The sequence below is a fragment of the Lepisosteus oculatus genome, chromosome 18 (assembly GCF_040954835.1).
Source record: "Lepisosteus oculatus isolate fLepOcu1 chromosome 18, fLepOcu1.hap2, whole genome shotgun sequence".
NCBI classification, from domain to species: domain Eukaryota; kingdom Metazoa; phylum Chordata; class Actinopteri; order Semionotiformes; family Lepisosteidae; genus Lepisosteus; species Lepisosteus oculatus.
The window spans coordinates 7,860,380-7,880,904 of record NC_090713.1 but is presented as its reverse complement, the minus strand read 5'-3'; the positions used below and the strand labels follow the sequence as shown (position 1 = coordinate 7,880,904).

Genomic DNA, 20,525 nt, shown 5'->3' with positions numbered 1-20,525 from the left:
TGGATCTTGATTCCGAAAGAAAGAGTTTTATTGACCTACTGACATACTGTGTATGGTTTTTAAAAAATGAGTGATACCATCTTATAATGTAATGGTTAACGGACATTTGCTTCAACTTGCTTATCAATAGATTGGGATGCAGCGTATTAAATGCAGAGCTGAAGTCCATCAACAGCATCTGAGCATAGGCATTGGGGTCCTCTAGGTGTTTAAGAAACAGATGCATAATGCTGTTGATTGCATCATCGGTGCCCCACCTGTGTTTAAATGCAAACTCATATGGATCCAGTACAGTGTTCACCTCTGAGCACAGCATGGATACCATAATCCTCTCAAACCATTTCATAACAACAGACGTCAGTGCTACCGGCCTGTAGTCATTATTATGTGAGGGACAGGGCTTTTTGGGTATTGGCACCATCATTGCTTTTTTCCACAGCGCTGGAACAAAGTGAGAGTCAGCAGACTTCTGAAAGACGGGGCACCATCCTGGTGTTAATTCCTTTGCTCAATTTTTTAAAAGAGAGGCAGAGATGCCATTGCGGCCTGTTGCCTTTTTCGCACATATGTGCTTGAAACATTGTGTGGTCATTTGTGGAATTATTACAAGCCTACCAGCACTAATGTCTGCTGTAATAGTATCTAATATACTATCACCTGCAACAGAGAAGTCCTGTGTCTCAAACCTCAGATAAGTCAGTCAGATCATATGCTTTAGCCAACTCATCCATTGTATGGACGCTCTTGTTTGAAGATTTCATGTTTGTGACTGTTTTCATTGTTTACCACAGGCTCCTGGAGTTCAATGTTTCAAAGTCACTCTCCATTGTCTCATTGTGTTTCCTTGCATTCCTGAGTTTTAGTTTAAGCTCTTCTTGCAGTAATTTCAGTTGCACTTGATCCTGGTTTTAATAATTGAGTCTTTTACAGTTGATGCAGTCTATCACATCCTTAGTTATATATGGTTTATTATTTGGGTACACTGTTCTGCTTTTCAAGAGGCAGCAAGAGGGGTGACCCTACATTACCAGCATCCCCCGAGATGTAGCGCAGACAGAATCTGACATGAATATCTGCCTGTACACTGCAGGGAATACAGTCCCAAAGTAGCTCACATCCAGTCCACACAGTTCCAGCAGCCCAGGTCCATGTCCAGCAGGTGGTGTAGCTGGGTGACACTGGCTCAGACCAGTCTGCTGGTGAAGAATAAGAAGTGGTCCAGTTCTGTCTCCATTCTAGTATTGTGGCTGATGGGTTGTTTAAGAGGGAACATACAGTGGAGCAGTGGTTAACATAGCTGTATCACAGTACTGGAGTCCTGGGTTCAGTTCAAGACCTGGGGAGCTGTCTGTGTGGAGTTTGTATTTTCTCTCCATGTTCACACTGGTTTCCTCTGTTGACCCTCTGGTGGACTGACAACCAGTCCAGGCTCCTGTGTTGAGTCCATTGCCATTGCATTGTAGGATAGGCTCTGGCTCACTCATGACCCTGAATTAGAAACCGTGACAGACTGGGCGTCTCCTCCTCTCTCCAAACACACAGACAGCACCACTCCTCCAGCAGACTGAGGAGAAAATGTGGCAGTGGGGACAGGTCAACCCCACAGGTGTCCAGTAGAAAGAGGACCAGGGCGAGTTTGAGGTCTCCTGCTCGACTCAGCAGGACACAAGGCTGGGCAATGAGCAGATGATGACAACAGTTGAAAGTCCTCTAGTGATTTTCACTGTGCCCTTACGCTTTGCTCTCCCCCAGCCATGACCATGATGTCATCAGTGTACTCTGAGTCTGGGATAGTAAGATCAGGGCAGCCCGGGATGGACAGACTCTTGCTGACCCACTGCAGCTGATATAGAAGAGGCTCAATGGCAAAGTAGTGGAGTATATCAGTGTATTTTCACAACCAGCAGTGATCTCTGGATATAAAAGGTACTGTAAGGCCACTAGCTTAACTAATTTCTTTGTTTTTTTTTCTTTTGTCGTGTATATTTATGTCTGTTGAGAGGACACAGTAAGACATATAAGAAATCTAAGGATTCTACTGTATACTGTATACTTCTACTATATAATTACTTTTTTCCAGAGATATTATAAAATGTTTGAGAGGACACCATTCCAGGTAGAAACTGACTATTTGGCTGGAGGTCTTATTAGGCTAGACTAAACTGTATCTTTAAACACAAAAACTGAAATGAAAAAGAATTCTGAGTCCTGAAAAAGCATTTGATAGAGTAAGCAGCCTTTTGTATTTGAAACTTGTAGGGAATTGGGTTTTCATAATGGTTTTATTGTTTGACTACATGCAATGTAAAACCAACCAAATGCACAGGAACAGGCCTACAGCAACTTTTCAGAACAGGAATTAAACAAAGAAAATTCTGAAGCAATGTTATTGGAGAATCTACTGTATATCCCTGGAGATAAAAAATAAATTTAATTTACGATAAGAGTGGGATAAGATAAAATGTAGGGCAAATGTAATACCCAGAAACTTAGAAATCATTAAAATGTAACTAAGAGGTGCTAGAAAATCAGGTTAAACAAAAACTTCAATTCTTGGGAAGGATAAACACAGCACGAATGAAGGTACTTCCAGGATTTCTGTTTTGTTCCAGACCTTCCTTATTCCCCTCAATGACGATTACAAAAACATTTGTCTATTTTATGTGGTTTAAAGTCAGGGTCCCATGCTACAAGTATTTCTCTCAACCCCTCAAAACGACTTATCCTCTATTTAGTTTCTTTCATAATACAAATTATTTTCTTTGGCATTACTAGATTTAAATTGCAAAATATATTTATTTTCATAATGCTTTGAGTTATATTAGGTGTAAAACAATATTTTAAGTGTGATGAACAGTTCGTCACCATTTTGCTGTGGAGCTGTCACTCAGGTAGTTGAAGCTTTAAGGTGAGCTGCACATTAGTAAGACTGTAGTTTGGGAGTGTCTGAGTGGTGTAGGTTTTACCTGAGGTTTTCTTCCCTCCAAAATAAATCTAGATTAAAGTTTGCCCTGAAATTTGACTTTATCTGACATTACAGGGATAAGTTTATACTGTCAGCTACAGTAGTTGACAAAGAAGGCAGTGTAACATTTGAAAAACATCAACATCACTCAATAAACAATTATCCAATTCAGGTCACAGTTACCCAGAGCCTGTGCCAGGAAACACTGGACACAAGGCCGGATTGAACCCTGGACAGGATGCCAGTCTATCAAAAAGCACACACTTACACCAGTGCCAGCTTTCCCCAGAAGCCTATTAACCTGCCAGCATGTTTGTGGACTGTGGGAGAAAACTGGAACAGTACACAAACATGGGGAGAACATACAAACTCCATACAGATAGCACCCCAGGTCTGGAATTGAACCCAGGGCCCCAGTGTGATGTCTCCTGAACTGAGCTGATGGAAGCAGTAAACCGGAGACTGAATCCAGGCGCAGGCTCTGCTGGACGCGAGCAGGGCAGGCAGTAGGAAGTGAAACTAGAGATGCGATCAAAAAGGCAGGGGTTGAGCTGAGAGGAACTGATTAAAGCACCAGGGAGAGTCTGAAGGAGAGTCATTTAACACGCAGGGTTCAAAGCACAGGGATCAGTCCAAGATGTGGTCAAACAGGCAACGTCAAAGCACAGAGAGAGGAGAAAATGCTGGGGAAAGCTGAGAAGAAATAAATGAGACTCCAAGATGAGAGATTAACAAATTGATAAATTTTGCATACTGAACTTTCTTCAAAAGCTACATCCTTTCAGATGTACAGTATGTACAATATCAGAAAACAGAGGAAGAATACTCGAGTTAAAAGTAAGATGCAAATGAGAAAAGGAGGTTGGCACTTACACAGCAATTGAATCTGCATAAATCCACCAATTCACATTCATGGAGAGAATATGAGTAAAAAATTAATATTCAATATTGGAAGAAACATACTGTAAACTGCTGGAAGAATGTCTGGGAACACCTGGCATATCCTAAACATTTTTGGTATGAAAATAAACTGGGGAAATATTCTGAAAAACAAATATTAAAAAAAAATCCTTGTTAGGAGTCCTTTTTCTTCTGGCACAAACACCAGAGCTACCTTCAGAGGCAGAAAGATACTTGTTTAGAACTGTCAGAACTGCAACCATGAAATAAATCACTAGAAACTGTTTAAAGCTGGACAGACCTTGTGTTCAAATGAAGAAGGACTCTATGAATGAAATCTCATGAAGAATAATACCCACAGAATTCTAAACCGAAAACAATATATATATATATGTGGAGGATATGTGACGGAAGAGGAGGATCAAGAGGATTAACAAGGATGTCAGACAGGAGCAGGTGCTATAGCAGTGAAAGACCAGCTCCCTCTCTGAACAGTAATCAGACACAGATGGATCCAAAACAGACACAAACTAACTGACAGCCAGGATAGTGCACAGGATTCTCCACTAGCAGATTACCAGCTCTGACAATAATTCAATTCAAGCTTCATGGTCCCATTGGTCCCAACGTAACAGCACGATGACAGGCAAAGTCAGTGAAACAGTGTTACAGTACGATAAGGGAGAAGATAGTTACAATACATTGTTTGAAAGAGATATTGCAGTAGGGATGAAAGATTTCCTGTTTATATTAGTATTACACTTGGGTACACAGACGCACCTCCCAGAAGGGAGAATTGTAAACTCACAATGCAGAGAGTGAGAGACACAATCCACAGTACACAGTTTCTCTGCCACTTTCTGTTTGAAGAGGATATTTAAGGTGATTTGATTTGCCACAATCATTTGCTTCTTAATTTGACTATTTTTTTCAGGCTATTACAATCAACGGTACTGATGTTTCCAAACCAGCAAGTGAGACAGTATGTTAATACACTTTCAATCAAAGACTTGAAGAAAAGTGATAGCATTGTTCTATCTACCTTGAAATTGCTAAGCTTACTTAGAACAGAGTCTATGTTGAGGTTTTTTTTTATAAATGGTGTTGCAGCATTTGTCCTAACTCAGTTTTTTTCTCTGGCCAGTCCTGTATACCTGTAGTCATTGACAATTTTGACAATCTGACCATTAGTTACTGTAGATTGGAGCGGTGTTGCATTTTTCTTAAAATCAATGACCAGCTCCTTTGTTTTTAAAACATTACCTGTAATGAGAACTCTTCACACCATTTAGTACGGTCCTTTAGAATGGGTCAATGATGGTTTTCTGGGTTCCTTAGTAAGCTGACCAGTGCTGTGTCCTTAATCTACATATAATGTCCTTAATGAAATGTACAAAAAGGACAGTAAGGGAGACAAAACAGAGCCCTGTCGTGATCCAGTGGAAGCACAGCGAATGTCTTATTAACCAGTTCCCCAGTTTGAACTGTTGAGTCCTATTTGTTAAGACGTTTAGGACCTACAGTAACTTATCAATATACTGTTTAGCGTGACGTTCTGAGAGTGTCTATGCAAGCTGCAATTGTTGTATTGTGTTAAAAACAGAGAGAAAGTCAACAGATAATATCCTTACATATGACCTTGCTTGATCAAGTTGCTGATAGACCGGATTTAACAATGTGAGTATTGCATTGTCTGCCCCCTCCTTTCTCTGTATGCAAACTGCAGGAGGTCAATGAGGTCTTGTGAGTTTTTTGTAATGTAATGCTTTAAGATTCTCTCCAGACTTTTCATAATAATAATGATAAATAATGATTTATTTCTTTCACAGAGAAAGGATGATTTGTAGATTGAAGGACATTTGAAAATATGCAGCTGAGATTCAGAAATGCAACTGAAATGGAAATCTATGAGAAGCAGGATGCATATCATCAGCTGTTTTACTGAGGGAGATCTGTACAGGTTTCCCCAGAAAGGATGTGTATCCTACTGCACCCCCAAACGAGTTCTCTGGGGTGTGTGAGGGAGTGCAGACAGCCGAGATCTGTGCACAGCCTGTACAGAGCTTTTTCCTCAGCTGTGTCCAGAGACCATTCCTCTAAGGTATGAGACTCTATGACAGTGAGAGCAGGGACATGAGCAGGCTAGTCTAGAAAAAAGGCACTATAGACCTGAGAGGCAGTGCAGATAAAATTTGACATGGATATCTGCAGGTGGTGTAGCTAGATGACACTAGCTCAGAGCAGTCTGTTGGTGAAGAAGGAAAAATGGCGCAGTTCTGTCTTCCATTTGAGGAGTATGGATATGGTTGTTTCAGAGAGGTGGCACAGTGGCTTAGTGGTGAACATTGCTGTATCGCAGTGCTGGGACCCTGGGTTCAATTCCGCACCTGAGGTGCTATTTGTGTGGAGTTTGCATATTCTCTCTGTTCACACAGGTTTTCTCAGTCTGTGTTGTGATGAATTGGCATCCTCTCCACGGCCCTGCATTGCGCCCATTGCTTGTCAGGTCTGGCTCCAGCTCTCCCATGAGAGTGAATTAGAAACAGTGGAGTCCAGGACCGACAGGGCAGCTCCTCATCTTCACACACAGACAGCCCCACTCCTCAAGCAGACTGAGGAGGAAAGGACGCAGTGGGGACAGGTCAACCCCACAGATGTCCAGTAGAAAGAGGACCAGGGTGAGTTTGAGGTCTCCTGCTGGATTCAGCAGGACACGAGTCTGGGTCATGAGTAGTTGATGACAACTGTTGAAAGTCTTATATGGTTTTTCACAGAGCCCTGAAATCCTGCTCTCCCACAGCCATGACCATGATGTCATCAGTGTAAGAACAGGGCAGCCCGGGATGGACAGTCCCTTGCTGACCCAGCGCAGCTGATATAGAAGAGTGTCAATGGCAAAGGAGTGGAGTATTTCCAAAAGTGACAGAGTACATCAGAGTATTTTCATAACCAATCTCCAGCAGTGATTACTAGATTTAAAAGGTGTTATAAGGTGAACTTTACTCATTTTCTTTGACCTGGTCTCTCAATCAAAGCCTGGGTGAAAAATTGACCATATGACTGCTTTCACCTTGTCCAATTTAGGAAACTTTAAAACTTTAGTATAAAACAGCAGCCCAGAGAGAGCAAGTCCATACAAACCAGAATGCTGCCTGAGACTTTGTCTGTCACAGGGGAAATCTTGTGATTCACAAACCAGCTGGGAGTTTCACTTCAATTCAGTTAACATTGATACAGTTGGACTTCATTGTCGACAGAGTTTATAATATACTGATGTATATTCTGATATTCTATGCAATAATCTACAGCAGGCAGTAAGAGCACTATATCCTGGGACAGTCTGAGTTCTCTCACTTGCAGCAGGACTCAAGTCAGGCTCTGTGTTCAGACTTGCACCAAGATCAGCGGCGCTCTTCCTGTCGGTGATGAGAGCAAGCCTCACCCCTTAACCTTTTAGTATGGCCAGCTGACACAGGCATCAAGAGAATTTCTGTCTGGAATGATATCCCCTCAAACGTTTTGCAATCTCTCTGGACATGTAGACACTAGAGCCCTACTTTAGAGCTTAAATTGAAGCTAACTTCTTGAGCATTATGTGTACGTAATCGTATTTCTTTTATGTCTTACTGTTTCCACTCACCAGAGAGAAACATCCAGGAAAAAAACACATAAAACAAGAAATAGATTTTTTAAGTTCTGGACCTTAAAAAGTCTGAAAATGCTTATAGACCTTTCCCTATAGTATGTGTCTTCTAGCTTGAAAAAAAATAAACATTTGAGACAAATGGAACAAATAAAAAAAATACATATTTTATTGTGAAGACCTGGAATGGTATTACTAAGTGTGTGGGCCACTGAAACGCCGGCATCTGAGCTCTGTACTAAAAAGAGTTTTACAGACAGTGGACATTTTCCTGTTAAAACTATTATAACATAAAATGGAAAATGTGTGTTTTTTCATCCGTTCATTTAGCAGTATTCACAAGGAAATGTACACTTTCCCTCACAAATCTGATGATATTTAACCCTAACCCTAAACCAACTCTGGTGAATTTATGCTACTCAGACCTGACTACTGTTTCTGAATAGCAGTGTCATCAATTCAGATCACCATATGCCTTATAATAAAATGAATTTTCCCCATTTTTATGTTTTTCTATAACTTGCTACAGTATATGTTTTGATTAACGTATAATGTATATAATTTTAATATATTTATGTTTATTTTAGTCAAGGGTGAAATGTTTGTCTTTTCTGATGTTTTCAAAACCTTTTGTCCTTCCCCATTTTCAGTGTTTACAGTTTGTGGTTTAACCTCACGGGGAGGGGCTGGCCTGTTGTATATAAATGGGGTAGTGGTGGTGAGAAAGTGGAGTCAGTCTTGCTGAAAGGCTCAAAGGAAGCACTGGCTTAGTGAATTATTAAAGGGCTTTAAAGCTGTTTTCAAATTAATTACATGAAGCAAATTAAAAATTTCAAGATAGACTATCAACTCTCATAGTTGATATATTTCAATTCTGATGTTACTAGCTCTGATTTATTATTACGGTCAATAAATCTGGACTACATGAGGGTGGGAGACTGATGGAACAGGGGTGAACACTGTTGCCTTGCAGCGCCGGGGCCCTGAGTTTAATTCCTGGAGTGCTGTCTGAATGGAGTCTGCATGTTTCCTTAGATTTCCCCCATGTGGTTCAGTTCCCTCCCTCAGTCAAAAGACATACTAGTGGGTTAATTTTTGGGAAAATGTGCCCTTTTCTCAGAGCATTTGTGTCTGTGTGTCCTGTGATGGACTGGTGTTCTGACCAGTGTATCCTGCCTTGTACCCATTGCTTGCTGGGTTAGACTCTGTTTCTCCTGAGACCCTGTATAATAGCAGTTCCCAGTCCTGGTGTGGAACACACTCAGACCACCACAACTACAGCTCTATCAAGGTCAAAGGCTGGGCCTGTACATCGTCAGAGCACATTCAGCAATAGATACACTAGACTTGAAATTAAATTTTAAAAGAGTACAAAACACATTCAAAAATAATAACAAACGATTGTTTAGTTCAGGCTACAGAAATACAAGTAAAGCACTATGAGAACCAAAAACACAGACAACCACAAAATGCAGATCTATGCCTCAGATGCTTTGGGATAGTGAAACACTACAAACACATCCTAAATAACTGAAGAAATGCACACTGACAATTCTCAAATCAAGAAGTCAATTATTCAAAACTAGTTTGAAAAAATGGAATACTTTAAATGCAGAAAAAGCAAAATAATTGGGCATCCAAAATGGATCAGTTTGGAAAACCCTTTTTGAAAATCTCTAACATCACATCCCAAATACAGAATTATTAGGCAAAACAACATAGAAGAAAAACTAATAACACTTGAAATGGCTATTCAAAACAAGTTAAACCCTTCAGACACTCTGAACACAGAACATGCTAGACAAACTCCATGCCCTTAGATCATGACAGGTCAGTGGCCAAGATGGAGTCGACAAAGAGATATTGAGGTACAACAGCTCGGAATTTCAGCAGGTCCTGCTCAACTCTTCAACCTTGTACTGAGAGCTGGGTGTTTCCCTGAGGCTTGACCCTTAATACTACCAGGGCACCTGAGTGAACATTAACATGGGCAAGATATTCTGCAGTATCATGGAAGCCCAAATAATGACCTCCTTTAATAACCGACCTCAGTAACAGTCTAAACGTGTAACAGACTGCTGCACACATGATAACATTTACACCCTGCACACACTTATAAACAAACATGTCCACCAAAAAACTAAATTAAAATATTTATCTGCTTTAATAATTAAAAATAGATTCATTTTGGCGTGAAGTTTTACAAACGTCTTCACTGTGGAGTAAGAGCTAAAGTCTATGATGTAATTATGGCAAAGGACAGAACATGTGCACAGGGAGAAAATCAAAACAAAAGAACAGAATTCTTCACTCAGGCTTGTGGAGTGAGACTGGGCTATAGCCTGAGCCCAACACTGACCAGCTAGTTGTGCTGGAACAGTCTGCAGCCCCTGGCCTCACACTGCACAACACAGATATCAAATTCCTGCTCTATGCTGATGCCCTGGTCCTGCTGTTGCCCACAGAACAGGGGCTACAGCAGAATCCAGCACTACTGGAGTAGTACTGTCAAACCTGGACGCCAACAATCTGAACAAGACAAGAGTCATGGTTTTAAAGAAGAAAGACAGATCTCAGGAAAACAGGCTCCACTTTACATTGAACGCTGCACTGGAACACAACCAGCTAAAATACCTTGAGCTGACGATCAGTTAATGTAGGACTTTTCACCTGACAGTGAGGGCGCAGAAGGAGAAGGCACACGGGGCTTCCCAGATAGTATTGGCTTAATCACCTCTATCACCTCACACACTGAGATAGGATTGTCAAGACTGCTTTTTAAATCAGTAGCAATTGAGGGAACAAACATCCAGCTAGTATATATCAACAGTGAATTTTGGTGTGAATATGTTAGAGTAATAGTGTTTAAATGTCTCATTAATATAACTGGGATCTGTGGTGACAGAACTGTTCTCAGCCCAAAGTCCAGAAATTAGTTGGGGTGCCCATCACTGCTGCAAGTGGTGTGCCAGACATTTCCCAGAAGACACTATGTTGAGAGAATGTGGAGGGAATTTCATCAAGAGATTCACATTTGATTCACGCTGCTGGTTGTTTTAGTTTGCAGTGGTCCTTCGTATTACAGGTATTATGGTACCACAGTTTGTATTGTGGGTAATTGTGGTGTCCATCATGGCTTTCAGTTTAGTGGATTTTATTCTGCACCCGACTTTGGAGCAGCCTGAGAAATGTCGCAAGGCAGATAACGGGTTTTAGTCTCTCGGTTTACTGGGGACATATCAGATGTTAAACTGAGGAAGGCATTCAACCCCCATGCCCCAGAAAGATGGTTATAATGTGATAAACACAACTTTGTGTGTAAACACAAACTCTAACAGAGCCGCATGTGAGAGCAAGGTGACTTTCTGCTCAATTACATTAATCTACAGTACAGTCAGATAGATTTTAAATTCTTGAAGCAACATTAGCTGTCAAATTCACCTACTTTGCGCAGTACACAACTCCTGAAAAGGTACCTTTTTCTCTCGTGCAAACTCATCAAAGGTTTATTTTTTATAATACTGAAACTTGGACGGTATGCCTCAGTGATTCATTCATAATATAATGAAAATAACCTCCCCCTTGTCACTGGCTCACTTAAAGATGTAACACGTCTGTCTTCACTGTTATGGTGCGGTTTCAACATATTGACAAGTTGTTCTCCGGTTACTGGAAATTGCAAAAATGACCCTTCTTCCCTTCTTTGTTTAAGGATTTCTTCATGGAATTCTTTAGGTTAATCATAAAACCATCATGTATAATAATTCATCCAGTTACACACACGCTGGAGCGAATTTAGCCAGAAACAACCTTCCAGAGTAAGTCTTTGGACTGTGCAGTACTGTACAGTACAATATATGGTTTAAACTTTTAAATTTAAAGTTAAATTGTTGGCTGATTACTGGCTGCTGAAATTTGGATTAATACAAAATATAGATTTTCCCAATTTGGATGTAAACCTGAAGGAGACACTGTTATGGAAGCTAGGTCAGTCTCCTGTGGAGGACAATGTTTAGACCCTATGCAAGGTGGCAATTCCAGACAGACAGGGTTCAGGGAAGACAAATGGGGTTTATTGGTGCTCACCGCAGGTAATAACTAAAAGGACTAACATGAGGAGTATGGAGCGCCCTCTGGAGGAAAGGATGGTGACCGTAACAGACACATCATGTTCACAATAAGCTATAATAGTGGACTTTTTTATGTACTCGACTAAGTAAGAAAGAAACCAAAAGTAATTCTCTGATAAATCTTTGAACTGCCTGGGTGCAGCACGCTAAATTCCAGTCCATTGCCCATTTCAAGGATAATAAAAGTTTTAAAAAACACAAATGTCAAAATGTTTCCAAAACAGCCACTTGTGGTATTTAAGCTGCTTGGTTACATGATTCCATATTAATATTACTATCAAGTGGTATTAAATCAGTACAACTTTCTTTTACAATAACAGCAAGTAGTGTTCTTACTACCATATGTATTCTAATAAATGGATAAAACATTATTCAATAACTTTTTATGAAGTACAGTATACTGTATAAACTTTATAATGTCAGAATAAGCACGTTAAAACCATTACCCATCATAGGTCACCATGTTAAAGACTTTGATGCATAAAATATTTATGAAGAGGGTGGAATACTGTTGTGTACATTTTCATATTTAGTTATCCCTGCCATCTACTGTGCGTACATTAGAATACTCTATGTATTACATTACAGTACTGTTTTTATTTTCTGCTACCAAAATTTACCTTTGGATTTTCTCTATGTGAATGTAAACCTGAAAAAGGCACATCACGTTCACAAGCTACAGTATTATAACAGTTTAAAATTACTAAAAGTCTGAGCAGCGTACAGCTTAAAATCTATAATTAGAAAAGGATTGTCCCTCAGCATTGACCGGGATTCGAAACTAGGCATTCTCTGGTGACAGCCCAATTGCTCCACGAGGCATGTTAAGTGTTCACTGATCTAACTGGCTGTTTTACAAAGAGGTGCAGTCACATTAATAAAATTCATTCTAAAACCCTGCGGTCTCCTGCTGTCTACCACAGTCTCGCACAGCTGCTGGACTGAGAACTACTGCAGTATCCCTCAAGCATTCTGAGTGGCTGGATCTGTACATTCCTTGCAAATCATTGGCTGTGTACAAAAATAATAAGCCCTGGTTCAACAGGGAAATTAAAACCCTGAGGTAGATGATGCCTACTTCTAATCCAGCAAATACAAATTCCCACATGTAGTAAAGAGGGCCAAAGCTGAATATAAGAACAAACTAGAAAACTTATCAGCAAAGAAAACTGAGGCATCTGGCCAGGCCTTCAATTAAACACAGACTACAAGGTGAAACAAATTGCTTCAGCTGATGATCCCTTTCTCCCTGACAAGCTGAATGAATTCTACTGCAGGATGGATAAACTAAACAGTCTGCAGCAGGCTATACCTACACAGCCAGTGCAGCCTCTCCAGCCATCCTTTAACATTCAGGAGCATGAATCTCCATACACAACAGCTACACTAAAATCTTGTGCAGCTCAGCCTTCTCCTATCTTTACAGTGTGGTACAATACAGGGAGTGTCTGGTGGGGGGCAGATTAAGGAACACACGTTGCCGTGGAAACCACACCTGAAGTGAATAAGTGAATGAGCGGCAGGTGTAGAAGTGGTTTAAAGGAGGAAAAAAATCCAGCAGGACCTTGGCCTTGCTGTGGCTGCAGTGGTGAGAGAACAAATGCGGAGGCTGTGCTGTGAGACAGCCAGGCTGAAGCATGACAGTAGCGGGTGTGACGCTACTAGCCGGGGCGATGTTAGAAGGGCGTGCCGCCATTTACAGTATGGGTGAGCAAAGACTTGATTGGCCGCTGTAGAAACCCAATGAGGGGGTAGAGAAGAACGACAATTCCAGAGGGGATTGTGAGAGCAATAGCCTGCAAGGAAAAGAGTGAAAACATCAGTCTGTGAGGAGACTGACAGAAGAAACAGAGCTTATGAGATCATTTTAAAGGGACAGCATCCTGCTAGGGTGTGAGAGCAGGGCTGTTGTGTCCACTGTATGATTGAGTTGTGAGTTAGTGTGTGTGGACCAGAGTGGGTTGTGTGGTAGAGGGACCCTCCCCCTGGCAATACATTGGTATCGGGGAAACGAGTGGGGTCTATCTAGCTGCACCCTCTGGGAGTGCAGTGGTGGTTTGGCACAGTGAGGTGCGTTGGCAGCTGTGTAGATGTAACAGAGTGCTGGCTGGGCACGATGTGAGGTGCGCTGGCAGCTGTGAGTTCACAGCCTGAGGGCATGAGAATGAGGTGCCAGAGAGGTTGTGAGTGTGTGTTAGAGAGGGACAGTGTGTTGGGTCTTGGCACAGTGTGTACAGTAGGTAGTGTGAGTGTAGCAGAGCTACAATAGTGTGCTGAAGTCAGCGCCCTCACTGCGTGTATCAGGGTCCTCAGCTGCCTGGGCTGAGGGAGGTCTCTTTTAGCTCACACGGTTGGTGCCCTGTTGCCTTACGCCAGAGTACGCATGAGTTTGTGTAACCCAACCTGTTGGCATCAGGAGAGGATGTCAGGGCTGTAGGCGGACCTGGGAGTCCAAGGTACTGGTTGAGTGAGAAACCCTGTCCTAATGGAGTTGGAGCAGGAGGCTCCATGTTGGAGTCTGGGAGCAGGAGGTTCCTAGCAGTGAGGACAACAGGATGAATTTGGCAAACTTGACACTCCAAAGTTAAAGAGCCCAGAAGTAACAGAATGTGGAGTCATGTATCCTGTTACCCCGATGAGGGGGTCAGTGTGATCACCACTCTCGGAGGAGAGTGCAAGTAATATAAAGAAAAGGAACCTAAAAGAGTATAAAGGGGTGTGACAGGGGAGAGTGAGAGTCTGTTCGCGACCAATGCGGTGTCAACTACCCCCATGGCACCACAACAGGTATTTTCAGTTTCTCCCTTAAGCAGGCTACAATACCACACTGCTTTAAGATGTTTACTATAATATCAGTACCTAAGAAATCCACTATGAACTGCCTCAATGCCTTCAGATCAGTAGCCTTGATTTCTCTTAGCATGAAGGTTTTTGAGCAACTTATGGCCAATTTTCTATATAAAATACACCTATTTTGCCTATAGAGCACACAGGTCAGTGGAAGATGCAGTCTCCCTGGGGCTTCATAATATATTTCAACACCTAGACGCAACCAGCACATATACCCAGACCCTCTTTATTGACTACTGTTCTACTTTAAGCACAATCACTCCTGTCAAGCTCTTTGATAAGTTTACAGAGAAGAGCATTGGCTACTGGATTTCCTTTCTGATAGTAAGCAGCTGGTGAAGCTGTAGGATACCCTCTCTAAGCCTCTCACAGGAAGCACAGGAAATCCTCAGGGTTGTGTCTGATCACTTATGCTTTACTATCTGAACACAAATGACTATATTTCATATTCAGGTTCAGTCAAAATGTTCAAGTATGCTGCTGACACTACTCTCATAGGGCTCATCAAAAATAATTGTGTCAGTATACAGGAATGAAATAGCTCAATAAGTTGAACAGTGCAACCTTGATCTCAAACTAAATGTGAGCAAAACAAAAGATCTTGGGGTAGACTTTTGGCAAAACAAAGGAGCCCTCTCACCACTATTCATCAATGGTCAGGCTATAAAGGTGTGGGTCAAATTTAAGGTCCTGTGCATCACTATCTCCAACACTGTAAAATGGGAGGACACCACATCCATTATGGTCAAGAAAGCTCACCAGAGGCTGTTCTTCCTGAGACAAAGACGTTTGAAATGTTGCAGTGAAGATACAAAATGTGAAGAAGGGGTTAACTGATTCCTTTCTGCATGAGGACTGGACTTCTAAGAAACAGGCTAGAGTTTTGGCAGAAAAGGGGGATAACTTAAAGGATTCCAGATGCCAGCTAGGAAACCCCCAGGGAAACCCTGACCATTTGGCCAAAAGTCTGTGAACTGTCCAAGTACTGTGACCTCCCCCCTTTACCATAATAATGAGCTACGTCAGAAGCGGCAGCAAAGGGCTATTACCATAGTAATGAGCTACGTCAGAAGCGTCAGGAAAGGGCTATATAAACTGAAAGGTTTGTACCGGCACTTTGAACAATACTCCGGTTTTGTTGTTCCTTGCGGGAACAAGACTTCTGTTTTATTGTTCCTTGCATGGAATAAACTCATCTGTTAAACTTCATCCCGGAATCCAGAACTTATTTTTCTGTTGACCATGTTTGACCTTCTCCATAACTGTGTGGCAGCACTTCTACCCAGGATAAGAAAACCACTAGACACAGTAGTCTACATCACTTCCAAATTTGTAGGATACTACCTTCCCTCTGAGACTGACTTTCTGGACTGAAACGCAAAGCTATAAAGATCCTCACTGACCCTCTCATCCAGCCCACCTTCTGTCTGCTTCTCTTCCCTCTGGTAGGAGGCTTAGGTCTATTAAGACAAGACAAGGACTACAAGGTTCTGGCACCCACCCAGAGGTTCTGAGATACACAAAGCTGTGCGTTATCAACTTTTGATATTTTGCACAGCTCATTGTTACATCTTCAGGACCCACTATTATTTAACTCACTGTTATTTATTTAATTACTGGTGTATTTAGAATGGCCATCACTCATTGGTGCAAAATAGATTAAGAACTTCTGATTTAAAAGATTTCAAATTTGTTGGTTTAAGATTGTTTAAGTTATAACAGGTTTGCATTGCTACAGTTAAAAGCTCTTCAGGATTAAACTATGTAAATCTGCAAATGTATAATAATGTGTCACAAACCGCATGCAAGCGCTCCCGCATTTCCACGAGCTTTACTCTCCCTAAATGCCCACGCACCAATTAACTCCACACTATTTAAACCCTCACACGTTCCCTTTTCTTCGCTCACTATTGATGTTTCCTCCCTGAGCTCAGAACTCCATTATTTTTCCTGCGTTTTCTAAATTACTAGTCTCCCAGCATTCAACTCCTAGCTCTTGTCCTCAACTATGACTTCACCTCTCGTTTTTGTACTTCGTCTCTTTGGAACCTTCCTGGCTTTTGACCCCAAGCTCCCATCCAAGACCACAGCTTCATCTCTCGAGTTGGCACCGAACCACAAGGGATTTAAAGTATACAGTAGCCACGCACAGGGTCCTACCTTCTGTTGCTCCGTGCTACATGACATAATGCTTAAGAACATGATGGTCAAATAAAGTACAACTCATACTACAGCGTGACACAGTATCACTGAAATTCTCATGATAACAAATCCTCTTTTTTCAAGTTTCGTCTGTCGCACCCCTCCTCCTTTTTCCCACACTTCACTTTGCAGGGGTCCCAACGTCCTCATCATCAAAGTGGGGAAGAAGGGGGAGGGGGGAGATTGTTCCACAACACTGCTAATCTTAAATGTTTGTAGTTTATTGTCTTATTTACACCATGTTCTTATTATTTTAGTTTTAATTCTCAAATAGATTATACAGTGGCATGATAAGTATTTAAAAGCAAATAACACAAAACCTCAATTGTGATTTCTGTTTAAGGGCATCTTTAAATCCCTTACTCTCTCCAAATAACAGGTAGAACTGGTTTTTACTTCCACATAGTATTGACAGTATTCACGTTTTTGCTAACTTATTTGTGTTGTTTACTGTTTTAATATTTAACATACTGTGATATATAAACATGTCTTTAGAATATACATAATTCCTTATTATATTTCATTATTAGAGAAAGAGTAGCCAGGAATCCAGGACCTTATAGCATGAGGTAAAAATTCTGTCACTCAACCAAGACATCACATTTCACTTGGTTCACATATGTTTCATTTTCAATTAAAACAGCAAATTATATTTAAGGTTATCAAACCCTTTCCAAATAAGTGTCCGAGTTAAAGCATTTGATGGAGATGGTTTTGAAGAAAAAGCAATACACTACCACTACAACTTATATACTTTCAATATATTTAGAAGTATATCATATAGAAGTACAACAACAAATTAAATTAGGCTGATGTTTTTATTAAAATCTAACACACCACTAGCCCGCCCTATCAATCTCCCTTGGCCAGTGACAGTGTACTGCGGTGTAGTGGTGTCTGGGTGTTCTTCATGATATAACAGGCTTGTCTTTTGGAATTCCCATGGACACAAAACTGCTCAGAGAGAAGAAGTTTTCTGAAGGAATGCAGTTCCTACCTTCAGCTACTGGAGATTTGAGATTACTGTATTTTATATTCACCTATATCAGCCAAAGAAAATGGAGGCTGCAGCTGGAGTGACACCTGCAGCTGGAGTGTCTGAGTTTCGAGCTGCAAGCTTATCACTTGGTAAACTGCAGATAGCTTTAGGTTTAGACATGGGGTTCTCCATCTGGGGGTCACGACCCCCATGGGTCGTAGTGCGACATAGTCCCAGCGGGGTTGCGCAATAGGCAACAAAAACAGAATCAACCAAAGGGTAAATGGGACACATACAGTAAGCCGGTTCATGGTCTTTACACATCAAAGGACAATGACAGAGGTAAACAATTAAATATTAAATACACCTGCACAGTTAAGACAATTTACATTAGCAGGTGATTAAGGGGTCACTGCGAGCCCACAGACCACCCCTGATACATCTCTCAGCCTGCTTTGCAGTGCGCCCAGCGAGGGCGCTACATGAATTTCTTATATTTGTAGCACTGTTTTCTTTTGTGCAAGGTAGTCGTGATTAGTCTAGCAAGGGAGCTCTCAGAAAGATTAAGCACCCCTGGTTTAGACAATGTTATGTAGCATAGAATTAATAATTAATTCAAAATAGTAAAAACAATTATGGGCTTTAACAATGAAAAATGAAAAGTGTGCTATAGCATGAGGTGAACACATCCACTCCACTGAGCACCTAGCCAGAAGACCCCTCACAGGGGCAGTTTTTACTCAACATCTTACTCTGTACAGTATGTGAAGTAAATCTGAGGTACTTACCTAAGGGTTTTTGTTATCTTTGCCACAGGTAGCAATCTCCGTACACACTCCTCTGATGTAGCATATTCACTCATGTCAAAGAAATCAATCTCTTTCTCAGACAGCAGTGAGAAATAGGCGAGTGCTGAACACTGGGAAGGTGAAAGACTTTGTCTTGAAAGTTTTGTTTTATCCAGAGTCACTTTGAACTCGTCTATTAAAGACTTGTCCTTCAGTTCACTCAGACAGTGAAAAAGGTTGAGGCATCTTTCAGGAGAGGAAGTTTCTCTAATGAGTTTCTTGATGAATTCTGCTGTTTTCTGGATGTCACTGGAGTGATCTTTAGTGTGTGACAGGAATCCCTTCAGAAGCTCCTGGTTGTTCTCCATTTCCATTCCCAAGAGGAATCGGACAAACAGATCAAGGTGACCAGTCCTGCTCTGAATAGTTCTTTCCAGGGCAACCTCATTCAGGCTGAATAGAGATATTCTTCCCAACCAGGAAACACCCATAACTGTTTTCTTTAGTGGGTTAATATTATTGTTTCGATAGGAACCAAAAACATACAGAGCTGCAAAATACTCCTGGACTGTTAGGTGTAAAAAGCAGTATACCTTTTTCCGAAACAAGACTGAATTTTGTTTAAATATTTCCTTGCACACCCCTGAGTAAAGAGAAGAGTTGTTGAGATCAATGCCATGTTCTCTCAAATCTTCTTCATAAAACACAATTATGTTTTTCTCCAGACTATCAAATGCCAACTTTCCCAGCTTCAGAATTGCTTTTTGATTTGATTTGAGGACAATTTCTTTTTTTTTCTTCTGTTCCTTTGCTGTCAGTAAGACAAGCAGAAAGTATGTATAGAAATCTGTCAGTGTTGTTGGATTGTCCCCACTGTTCTCTTCCAATGTGTGCTCCAGAACAGTAACTACAATCCAGCAGAAAACAGGGACATAGCACAAAATGTAAAGACTCCTCAGTGTCTTTATATGTGAAATAATTTTCTCTGCTAGAGCTCTGTTCTTACACTTCTTTCTGATGTACTCTTCCTTCTGCTGATCTTCAAACCCCTGGACCTCTGTCACCCTGTTGATGAGCTCTGGAGGGATCAGACCTGCTGCAGCCGGTCTGGTAGTGATCCAGATGGAGGAGTCAATGGGAAAGTTTCTCTTGATGAGGTTTGTTAACAACAGGTCCACTGAAGTTTGCTTTTTCACATCAGACCACCTCTGATTTTTCTGAAAGTTTAAAGGATGTCTGCTTTCATCTAGACCATCAAAGATGAACAGGACTTTGTGGCCATCTAAAACATTATCAGAGGATTTTATCTCTGGACAGAAACACTGAACCAGTTCCTGTAAACTCATTTCTAATTTGATCAAGTTTAATTCACGGAATGGAAAAAAATAAATAAAGTCAAAGTCTTGGTTGTCTTTTCCAGTAGCCCAGTCGAGAATGAATTTCTGCACAGAGAATGTTTTCCCGATGCCAGCAACTCCCTTCATCAGTACAGTCCTGATGGGTCTGGTCTGTCCTGGCAGTGGTTTGAAAATATCGCTGCACTTGACAGAGTGGATCTCTGATTTTGTGTTTTTGGAGACAGTCTCTATCTGTCTGACTTCATGTCCATGATTCACCTCAACACAGTTGCCCTCAGTTATCCACACGTGTGTAAAGATGTCATCAAGGAGGGTCTGCTCTCCTGGCTTAGCAATTCCCTCAGCCACAACTTCAAACTTCTTCTTTAGAGCTTCCTTGTGTTTGTCTTTCAGTGTCTGCAGCCACCCAAAACAGACAGAACACGAAAGTAAAGAGACAGTCTGAGGCTGCAGGAGAAATCCTGACAGTGTGATGTGATGACAGATCTCCATCTGGGTCACCAGCTATTGAGGTTTACGTTTGCAAGTATGAGACACAATCAAAACAGATGGACACAGATAAAGTCCAGAGTCAAAGACACAGTCTATCAGTGTCCCAGCTGGAGCTCCAGGCAGCAACTCCTCATTTTTAATGTCCCTCTGATAGTCATGTTCTGCTCTCTCACACCCTCACAGACACACCCTCTCATGAGGAGAGTTTCCACACAGAG

The 20,525-nt window shown here is 41.3% G+C and overlaps 1 protein-coding gene across 1 annotated transcript in view; it reads right to left on the bottom strand.

Annotated features, from left to right (window-relative positions):
- LOC107076257 (protein NLRC3-like) overlaps positions 1 to 20,039 on the bottom strand; it is a 77,347-nt gene extending 57,308 nt beyond the window's left edge. The window contains exon 1 of the mRNA XM_069180175.1: positions 18,458 to 20,039. Coding sequence (XP_069036276.1) covers positions 18,458 to 19,941 — 1,484 coding nt within the window. The 5' untranslated portion in view covers positions 19,942 to 20,039. The remainder of the gene's footprint in view (positions 1 to 18,457) is intronic.
- Between the last annotated feature and the right edge of the window lie 486 nt (positions 20,040 to 20,525).